At 44.9% G+C, this 11,054-nt stretch overlaps 1 protein-coding gene across 1 annotated transcript in view; it reads right to left on the bottom strand.

Moving 5' to 3' along the window:
• BLK (BLK proto-oncogene, Src family tyrosine kinase) overlaps positions 1 to 7,438 on the bottom strand; it is a 28,800-nt gene extending 21,362 nt beyond the window's left edge. Inside the window, exons 1-2 of the mRNA XM_017830447.1 lie at positions 7,337 to 7,438; positions 4,886 to 4,934 (exon numbers count right to left, since the gene is read on the bottom strand). Coding sequence (XP_017685936.1) covers positions 4,886 to 4,934; positions 7,337 to 7,438 — 151 coding nt within the window. The remainder of the gene's footprint in view (positions 1 to 4,885; positions 4,935 to 7,336) is intronic.
• Positions 7,439 to 11,054: the final 3,616 nt, after the last annotated feature.

The raw sequence follows: 11,054 nt of genomic DNA, 5'->3' as shown, positions 1-11,054 counted from the left end.
AAAGAAAAAGAAAAAGAAAAAGAAAAAGAAAAAGAAAAAGAAAAAGAAAAAGAAAAGAAAAAGAAAGAAAAAGACAAGAAGGAAAAGAACGGATATTGTTTGCTGCAGGAAGGCTTTAGCTTGTACTCAGCCTAATTAATGCACCCAGAGCCATGGCCAGCCTATTATTAGCATTTTTCAAAACAGCCTGTCAAGCCACAGTCTCTGTGTGACCTTTTCAAATAATGCCACCAGCAAGAGAGCCAGACTGGCCCTTTGTCATCACAAGATAACGTGTCTCTGGGGCAACTTGGGGTTTGTGCCTGTGCAAGGTTGGCTGCTGCTCTGCAGGAGATTTGTTAGGGAGGAGAGAGGGTCAGTGTGGGGGGAAATGCAGCTTTGTAAACCAAAGCCCTGAACTCTTCCCTTCAGGCTTTCCAGAAGGAACTTGGAGATCCATGAGGGTTTTCAGCAGAGCCTCATTCACTCCTAGTACAGGGAAAAGGATGATCAGTCATGAGGGAGAATGCTTTGAAGTCTTAAAATAACTCACACAGTTGGGGGCTTCCCCTTGAGGGATCTTGAATTAGCAATGCACCCAAATTCCACACAGCTTCTCTGACATGAAAGTTTTTGGGGCATGTGCCTACTGTGAGGTGTCCACAGCAGGCCTGGTGATCCACACACACCATCCTGATCCTCTTGAAAGGAAAACAACGCAGTGGGTCACACTTGTGCTTTGAAAAATAGAAGCAAATGTGTAAATATCTTCAAGCACAGAGTGGCTGTGTGTTCCAGAAGGTGAAAACGTGGCTGTGAAGCAACTGACATAAGTGCAAATAAGTGAAATTTAAAAAATTAAAAAAAAAAAATTAAGAAAAAAAGAAAGAGAGGAAAGAAAAAAGCAAATACAGCAAGGACAAAAAGGTTTAATATGCTGAAAAAATACTGTAATCACCTCTTATCTCCTTCTCAAAATAGGATTTGAGAAACACTGAAAGTGAGCCAGAAGAAAAGGTCTCTCTGCCTGAGCCGGCGAGACTTGACATCTCACGATGAAAGCGACCCTTCCTGTCTCTGAGTAGTCACCCCACCGAAAAATAGGTTTGATAGCACTTTCTTGGCCTATTTGATCAAGTCAGGTCCTGAGTGACTCCACGGCAGAGAAGCCGTCAGGGATGCGAGGAGCACCTGCTTTGCAGACAGTGCTCTCAGCCCCCAGACTTTGTTTGGGAGCCAAATCCGTCCTGGCTCAGAGCTGCTGCCAGGAGAGTTTGATACCAGCTCAGTTTGCACAGCCTGAGGGCCTATTTGGTGGCTTAATAGGAATAATTCAACCAGTCTTCCCGCTGCTTCCCTGTCACGAATGGAAGGTCTTTGCAACCGTATCACGGCCACGGAGCGGGGCTGAGATCCAGGGTCTCCCACAGGATCATCCATTGGTTTAGAGCCATTCTAGGATGGTCATGGCACAAGTGACAACTCACAGCACACGTGTTGGCCAGCTGGGTGCACTGAGTTGTGAGTTACTGCTGCTAAAAATGGGTCCAGCTTTCTGCATCAGCACAACAGGGGCTGGTTGGAATTGTGGCATCATTAAAGTTGGAAAAGACCTCTCAGATCATCAAGTCCAACTATTCCTTCAGCACTGACAAGCCCACCACTAAACCATGTCTCCAAGTGCCACATCTACATGGCTTTTAAATCCCCCCCCCCCGGGATGGGGACTCCAGTGATTAATAACACATTTTTGTGAAGAAATTTTTCCTGATATGCAATTTAAACCTCTCCTGGTGCAAATTGAGGCCATTTCCTCTTGTCCTGTCCCTTGTTCCCTGGGAGCAGAGCCTGACCTCCACCTGGCTCCCCTGTCCTGTCAGGGAGTTGCAGAGAGTGAGAAGGTCCCTCCTGAGCCTCCTTTTCTCCAGGCTGATCCCCCTCAGCTCCCTCAGCTGCTCCTTATCAGACTTGTGCTCCAGACCACGGTAAAGCTGTGCTAGAAAAGGATGCCTTCAAAACACACACCTGCTGCTGTCACTGAGAGAAACACCATCAGATCCCACCGGAGAAGATGCAGAAAACTATGGGCTGGGACTGTTGCATCCCCCAAATGATCAGCAAGCCCAGCTGTGACAGCATGGGAGGTGTTTCCTGGGATATCCAGACCTGCACTGCCAGAGTGCTCTCTGTCAAATGCCTTCCTGCCTCGTGTTTTGTCACAGTGAATGTTTCTGCAGATAATTCCTGCTTTCCTCATAAAATCATATCAGACCTAAACTCGTGGGGTTTTTTCATCAGGAAATCTGAACATTTGGGGCAGCTCCCTCTCATGTTTGTTTCTCCTCTTGCTTATGATTGGCAATGCCCATTTTTGATGAGAAGTTTTAACTTCTCTTGGAAAAATCAGCCTTTTCCCAATTACACTCAAACCTGTGGTTCTGACAACATTCCTTTCAAACTCAGAACCATATTCAAGGAACAACAGTAGAAACAACTAAAGTTTCTCTATTAACCTTGAGATGCCTCAAAAGACCTTAATTTCCAGAGCATGCCAAGCTCCCACTCCCTGCAAATCAGTCCTGTTAGTATTATGGTTTGCAAAAAGCAAGTGAAGAGGTGGAAGAAGTTGCAGTTCCTCATCAGAAGAAATGACCTCGCAGAGACCAAGTCCTTGTGCAGTCACAGGTTATTGTAATGCCTGAGGACAAGCACCCCAAAATGACCATCTCTCTCCATCAGTAGGGCTTAAATCCAGCTGTGAGCAGGTGGAAGGGCAAGGGCAGGGATTATTCTACCTATTTTCTGTGTCTTATCCAAGCAGCAGCTGTAGCCATGGGACTGTGGTGTTTGAGGTCCACCATCATAGGCCAGGACTTTGCTGGACTGGGGACTTTAGAGGTGCAGAATTGAAGTTTTGACTCCATGGGGACCTAGAACCAACCTTAAAAACATTGGGATTGCTTAGGGAACCATCTTAAAATGAATGAGAGACTCACATGATGGAAGAACCTCCCCAGGTGAAAAGTGGATCGGTGATGCCACACGCACCACACTGAATCCAGAGTTATGCACCCCTTGCCTGCCTTTGTGTTGCTCCCATTAAGATAGATAAAGTCAGGAAGAATTAGGCTTTTGTGAAGAATAAATAAATAAATTATCTCCTAGACAGTGGTGTGAAAGCTGGAAAGTGTGAAACAAATTCAACATCAAGATCAGAAAAAAAAAAAAAAAACATAAAAAAACCCACCCCCAAAACAATCAAAATGCAAGGAAAGCACAAAAAAAAAAAAAAAAAAAAAAATTTAAAAACCCAAGGAAAAAAAGTGGGTTTGATTTTACATTTCATGCCATGCTTCCATAGTCAATAATTTTGCCACAGGATATAATTCAGCTCTTTGATTTTTTTTTTAAATATATATATATTTATATGGTGTGATTGCTTGCATTTTGTGCTTTCTCTATCGATTCACTTAAATTGCTTTCTTTCAGGAGGCTATCTCTGATATCTCAAATATCTGGCATGGTTCCTATCAGCCCATTTTGCCCCACAGGACAGAGTCAGATGTAGCATCATTTCGGGAAACTCAGACACCAGTAGAGAAAAATAGGAAGTTTCCCAGACTATCAGTGTGAATATTCCACCAGAACTGGAACTGAATCTAATGAACCAAAATATTTTTGAGAGCTGAAAATGGCTAACATGGTACTTAATCCATTTTTTTAGCCTCTTTCCACTTCTGCCTTCTGGCATGAAGCAGAAGTAAAAGCTGCCTCCCTGAAAATAACTTGTGTTGTGCTTCTGACCAGTTTGAGGAGGTTGATAAAAACTGTGAAAGACTGTCAAAGTCTGCTCAGTTTGGGAGGTAGGAGACCATGGACACTTGGAAATGTGACAAAAAATGATTTTGCAAAAGAAAGTGTGGTTTATTCACATAGTGTAGGAGCTTCACCTCCCACAACATTTATTTCCATAACAAATGCCAAATTTGAAGGTTTTGATGTTGCAGGAGTCCCCGTGTTTGGCCTATTGCAGGGACTCTCCATCATCATCCACAAGACCTAAGAAGACCTACCTCTGTCATTCCACCAATCCCATTTATTCATGACACCCCTTTTTCCTATCCTCATGCCCTGTCTCCCCTAATCCTACACTTCCATCCACGTGAACAACTTTTAGGTGTTGCTAACAGCTTTCTTCCAAGCTTCCTCTTTTTTTTCTTTTTTTTCCCTTCTAATTATCTCTCTCTCTGTGTCCTTAATCTGCAAAACTTCTTTGACAGAAATACACACAAGCTGCTTTTGGGGGGCTGGGCAGAGGTAGCAAAGGGCTCCCTGCTGAAAGACAATAATCTCCAAACACCATCTGTGACCTGCAGGTGGATGAAGCCAACAGACAGTCCCCAAGCAGGGGCTCTGTGTATCCTTATTTTAAACCCTTTCCTTTCTTCTCCTTCTCTTTGTAGTCTCCCTGGGCTCTCTGATGCCTGCTATTTCCTCTGGAATTTTCAGCTGGCTGGATACAGCATCCATGAGTTGTCAGGCTGCAGACAGGACAGCAGACAGGGAAATCTCACACAGCTGAAGTCTCAGATCTCCCTTTTCCCCACCAATCACAGAATCAGAGAATGGTTTGGGTTGGAAGGGGCCTCAGGGATCATCTCGCTCCAACGAAGAATTGGTGCTTTGCCCTCTTAATTTCTTTGATGAGCAGGAAAAAATTGGCAGCTACAGACACTCAGTGATGTAAAGTGAATTTTCAGAAGCACACTGATAAACTCCCTGCTTGGCAATGCTGAAGATACAGAAACCACACGCCTGTGACGTGACAGCTTGTTCTCAAGACCTGCCATGTGGGGACCACCACCTTGCAAAACCCCACGGGAAGGCACAGAAAACAGAATCTTACCTTGTGCAGAGGCTTGGTTTAGATGAGGGGTTTTGATAAATTGTCTGCCCTTGGGTAGAAATAGGAAAAAAAAAGAAAAAAAAAAAGATATTTATTACTTTGCTGTGTGTTCAGGAAGACCTGCTCTCAGCTTCACAGACAAGTGGGAGTCAGTCAACAGCCCCTGTGTCTGGCTCTGGACGTGTCCTGATGGCTTTAGCACGTTTTGCCATGATTTGTTCATGGCTGTCTTAACAGTCAGCTTGAATAACCCTTGGCTTCCCTCTGAATTTAAGCACAAATCTGCCACCCACTCATTTGGACCCTGGTCTATCTAACCCTTGTTCACTGGTGCCGGATTTCGGATCCGTGGGGGTTGAGACGTGAATGGCCCCGTCGAGAAATGGCAATTGCAATATTATTTGAAGCAGAAAACTGGAGATACTTTTTGCCAAAATTGTCCCATGGCTCGTGGGATATGCTGTGTTCAGGGATATGTTCAAAAAACAAAGGCAGTGACTGTATTAGCAAATTAATTGTAGAATCATAGAAATCATAGAAATCACAGAATATTTGATGATCCTTGTGAGTCCCTTCCAACTCAGGATATTCTATTGCTCTATGATTCTACAATTCCTGAGTTGGAAAGGACTCACAAGGCTCACAGAGTCCAACTCCTGGTGCTGCACAGGACACCCCAATAATCCCACTCTGTCCCTGAGAACGTTGTCCAAATACTTTTTGAGCTCTGGCAGCCTTGGTGCTGTGACTGCTTCCCTGGGGAGCCTGTTCAGTGACCAATCACTGTCCCTCAAGAAACCTTTTCCCAATATCCATAAACCTGCCCTGACACAGCTTCATGCCTTTCCTTTGAGTCTATCACTGGTCACCAAAGAGAAGAGATCAGTGCCTGCCCCTCCACTTTCCCCCGTGGGGCAATTGCAGACTGTGCCATCAAAGAGCAACAAGGTCCTGCAAGTCCTCTGGACACACTTTTAAAATGTTGACGTGGTCCCTCGTTTGGCCCAGCTGCTGGAAGTGGCAAACTGGCCATAGATAATTCCAGATCACCTGGGATGGAACCACCTTGTTTTCAGGGCTAAGAGTTTGAAATTGGCCTCCACCCAACTTCAAACACCAGTCCTGTGATCAGCCCAAGGTACTGGACCCAGTGACTGTAGTGGGTGTTCCACCACCACCTGGTATTTTTATGCACATGCAAAAGGAATGAAATGCAGACATTGAATTAAAAACATCCAGTGTTTTCTGTCCATGCCACCCTTTGACCCATACTTAGGAGCAGTGAGGGGTGGGAGAGCTTCTCATCCACTGCCATTTCCAATTTAACTGAAAGAAAGATGGACTTCCCCTGACATGTGAGAGCTGAGTGCCTGTGGCAAAAAATAATGAGTGGCAGAAGGTGATTGATTATTCTATATTTATACTGATAGCAGCTCCTCTCCAGTGAGCTGGAGAGAAGGAAATTTAGGAAAATAGCACCTTCTTGGTCAATCTGACGTCTGCTGTCATGAAAACTGGACTGTACAACCATGGGAGAACTCAGAAATGAAGCTAAAGGAATGAAAAACATCTCCACCTGTCATAAAAAGCAACAACAGGCAATTCCCTCCCTCTCACAGGGCCTCAAGACCCGAGGTGGTTTTCAGAGGACAGTTGCACCAGAGTTTCTCTTGTGCTGGCTGCTGGATGCAGAGCTGACAAGGGCAAGGAAGGAGAAAACAAGCTCACACCCTCTGTACAGCACCAGACAGGCAAAGCAATTGGCAAAGTCCAAACGAGGATTTTGCCGTTTGAGGTCTCCTAAATCCTGACCCAGCGCCTTGTGTCCATGCGAGCAGAGGCTGTGTGAATTCAAAGGGAGCAGCAGCTGCCCAGCATTTCTGATTCTTAGCTCACCCCAATCCACATCGGCTGTGGACCCTCCCTGGTGAACCCACTGCCCTCAGGATGGTGAAGTTTCCACTGCGGTTTTGCAGCTCTGAATCTTCAGCCTGAATCTGACCCATCTTTGTGCCTTTTGCAAGTCAGCAACTTCAGCTTGGGTTGCAAATTACTGATCAGGAGATATTTCAAAGTCCCCATACACTGGATTTTAATTTATTTTCTTTTTTAATATGCAGAGGCTCCTCAGAACCCTTCCCACCCCTGCCTAAAAGATACAGGAATCATCTGGGAGGACCAGCTCAGAGGACTTGTGTCCAGGCAGTGCCGGGCACATGTTCTGAGAGGCTGTGGCTGCCCCATCCCTGGAATTGTTCAAGGCCAGGTTGGATGGGGCTTGGAGAAACATGGTCTAGAGGAAGATCTCCCTGCCCATGGCAGGGGGTTGGACTAAATGCCCTTCCAATCCAAACCCTTCTATGATTCTATGATTCCAAGTATTGCCTGCATCACTTCAAACACTAACTGAGCCATGGAGGATCCCAAAAGGACACAAAACTGCAGGCTTACCTTGGGGGGAGCAGGAGGAGGTTTACTCCTGGTTTTTGGGTTGCCTCCAGAAGTGTGTTTCTCATTGGGCATCAGCTGATTTTTGCTCCCGAGCAACCCCATCCTGGAAGGAAGAGCAGAAATTCCTTTTTAATGAGACTGTTCCTGGGGAAAGGTACAGGCACTGAGGGGCAAAACAATCTTAAATAACAAGCTGGAGAAGATGAGAATGCAGGATGATGGGACAGTGGAGAGAGGAGTCTAAAACCATTCTGTCTACAGCCTCCTGCTACCTCGGACCTTGTGAAGCCATGGTTTCTCTTCCCATGTGACTCTGGTGTTTCACCCTTTGCAAATGAGGCTCAGACAGACACTATAAGTCATCAGAAAAACAAACAAACAAACAAAAACCCCAGACTTTGGATATATCCCCTCTCCAATGCAGAGATCCCAGCTGACAAGATACTGGTCCTCACAAGGTGTGAGTCTCCCATAAATCATGGATTATGTTTGCCAAGACCACATGTATACCTCAGACCTCCTGGATACCTCAAGGATCACTAGACACAAATGAATCAAACCCTTTCCATGGATCATCCACTGGTCCACATTAGGGTTCCAAACTTGGGCTTGAGGGCTGTTTGACTGTGATCCTATAAATGTAATTTCAGCTCTGTTCAATAACTCAACGATAATAGTGGGTCTGGGTAGCCAAGATGGCCAAACTATGGCAAACTCAGTCTGCTCGGAGCCCTCAAAAATTAAGAGACAGATAAAGTGTTGCTGCCACAAATACACAAGGTATCTATAACACCCAGTGCCAAAATCTGCCCCAGCCCCTGCTTTGAGCCAAAGGCGTAGGAAGGTGCAGACTAAATGCTCAAAAAAACCCCAAAACCCAAACCCCAAATACTCACAGCTGAGCAAAGACATATTGACTCCTATTCTTGACAAATTACCTCAGAGTCTGCCATGAGAGGATCAGGGACTGCAGGTCCAGAGGCCTCTCCAAATGTCAGCCTGACACTGTGTCATGACAGTCAGACTCCAACAGAGATGTCCAAAAAACTCCCAGCAAACCAGACTTGCAGAAAAAAATATTCCAGCAAAATAGTGGTTTTTTTTGCTTTTTTGTATCCAGTATTTAAGAAACTGGGGCTCTGAAATGAGGCTTCTAACAGAAAGATCCCAACATTTTAAGACGTTATTTTTTAAAATGTCTTCTCCTTTCTGCCTCATTTTTATTATCACTGATAAAGTGAGCAAAATGGAAGGAATTGGTGGAATATTTCAGGATTGTCTAACACACATTTTTCACCCCCCCCATCAAAACTTTTTCAGCATCTCAACTTCTCTGAGCTTTTCTCTGACCTGAGTTTACAGATGGCCCATCCATCTGTCCCCAGGTCTCAGCACTGCTCCAGGCACTGCCAACACAGTCAGAGGGGAAGTTTCACCTACTAAATCAACCACAGCATTTCCTGCAGCAATTTCATTTTAATTTGGCAGCCTCCCTTCCAGGTTGCAACCAGGGTTTGCTTTGCTTAGAAGATCTGGTTGTCATGCAACGGTACATGATTTATTAGGTGAACTTTTCCCTCTCTTCCACTTGTGGAAGGATTTGTGACAGTATTTCTGATTCAGAATGGTGTTATTTACCATGAGAGCAGCTGAAATTCCCTTTTTTTACAGAGGGAACAGCAAGGTATCATTTTAAGTCAAGGTTGGATGATAGATAAGTTTTAGGTATCAGTTGTTAGCAACCATGAAAGACAGAAAAATCCACCTACATGTGGGACATAGATCTACAGTCCTTGTTACTGGCTCACTGGAGCATCTCGGGGTCTTTGATATCTGCTCCCAAATGGGAGATACAGATGTGGCAGTTGCCATTTTTTCAGCAGATTTAGGGGACGTGAGATAGAGCAAAAGTCAGCAAGATGCTTTGACTGCCAGTCATGTCACCAACATGATCTTATGAGAGGATTGATGGACCGTATGAAGGATTATGGAGGAATCTTTTGGGGGTTTTGAGTTGCTCTCAGTGCATGATGGCAACGAAAGATCTTCAAGTGTGTCCTCCTCCCACACACATCCTCCCTCTCCCTTTCCGCTGTCTCTGGTGGGAAATAAAGTTTGTCCTCACATGAGGACAGCAGGTGCTCACATAATTAACGGAATACATAATTAATAACAATAATGAGATGTTTGCAATTGATTTTGGTGCCTGCAAAAGGAAATAAAATGCTGTTGGATATTGGGCCAACTGGACCAACTGGTCTCCCAAGGTGGGAGGCAGCTTCTGGATGGATCTTCACCCTGGCAGGGAAGCCTGCAGGGTACATCCAACCCAAAAATGGGGAACACTAGCTTTTGGATGTGTGAGTAAAAGCACTAAGATCCCATCAAATACAGAACTAAAATCCTAAAGTAGCTCCACAGGTGCTCTGTAACTTGAATTCTGCAAGGCCAAAGGCTGTAAACCTGTACATTTCTAGCTGATTGTGCATACATCATAATCCTTTAGTCACCAACTGTTGGCCAAATTTCAGAGTAAGTGGACTAAGCCACATTTGGACTTCTGTGAGCAGTTTAGAAAGCCAGAGGGTCTCACTGAAGCTTGTGGCTCAACAGGAGGGACCACGACCTGATGGCTGTTCTTTGGGTACTGAATTGTCGATATTTAGAAACTGTATTGGCAATAAATCTGGTCATAATCACCCACATCATCTCTGTCTCCTACTTCTTCACTCCAGGCCAAGAATCTTCTTTCAGCTGCTTTACTACACAGTGATGGCCCTGGTGGAGCAGAGTGGGAACATCAACCTCAGCAAGTCCCATCATGGCCTTGGGGCAATCCCAACTCCTCTGACAGGGTTTGAGAGGAGTGGGGAGCATGACCTGACCTGTGCAACTCTCCACAGTGGTTCTGTGTCTGAGGGGACACTGCAACACTTCCTGCACCATGCAGAGCCTGGAAACACCTCTCTGCACTCTGGCACAAACTCAGCTTTCTCCCCACGCGCACGTGTCAAGGACGCACTGAGAGGGGAACAGCACGACCCACCTCCGATGGGAAATGGAACCAGAAAGGCCTCCCACAAAGGTCACTCAGTCCCACCCACACAGAGAAGGCAATAGCATAGCTCTGGGTGCTCACAGTCCCCCCAAAATCCACCAGTCACACTCTTCAAGTCGCCTCTGCAACCTTCGGCAGCCAAAGCAACCCATCCTTCAAAATCTCAAATAAGAACTGCAGACAAGTGTTGTTGGGCACAAAAAGCTGCTGGTGAGCTCCCAGTCCACTGCAGCTGGGGGACTCTTCATTTTTTTAAACACTCTTTTTTTTTTCCAAAAAACCAGCAGCTGAGTTGAATGTACGTTGTTCCGCGGTGTTTTCGGCTTCTAATGTTCTTTAAAATTAGCTTTGAAAGAAAAAATTATGAGAAAAGTAACTGATAGTAGTTCTCCCAGCCTTTTTTTTATTCTTTTTTTTCCAGTGGCAAAGAGAGCTGGGGAGAAATCAGTGACACAGAAAAGCGTGAAAATTTCCTTTTGTGAATTTATAGTTTTTCGCATCTAAAAATATTGGTTTATATCTAATACAGAGAGTGGGGAAATTTGTTTCCTCAACTTTAGTCAAGTTCAAAAAACTCAATATTTATAAAATTGGTTCTTTGTAAAGCAACCAGAAAACAGAGCAGAACAAAAAATTTGAAGGCAACAAAATTTTTTTTAT

This window comes from Lepidothrix coronata, unplaced genomic scaffold (assembly GCF_001604755.1).
Source record: "Lepidothrix coronata isolate B3197 unplaced genomic scaffold, Lepidothrix_coronata-1.0 Scaffold179, whole genome shotgun sequence".
Taxonomy (NCBI): domain Eukaryota; kingdom Metazoa; phylum Chordata; class Aves; order Passeriformes; family Pipridae; genus Lepidothrix; species Lepidothrix coronata.
The sequence above is the reverse complement of the archived record's forward strand: the minus strand, read 5'-3'. Positions and strand labels throughout refer to the sequence as shown.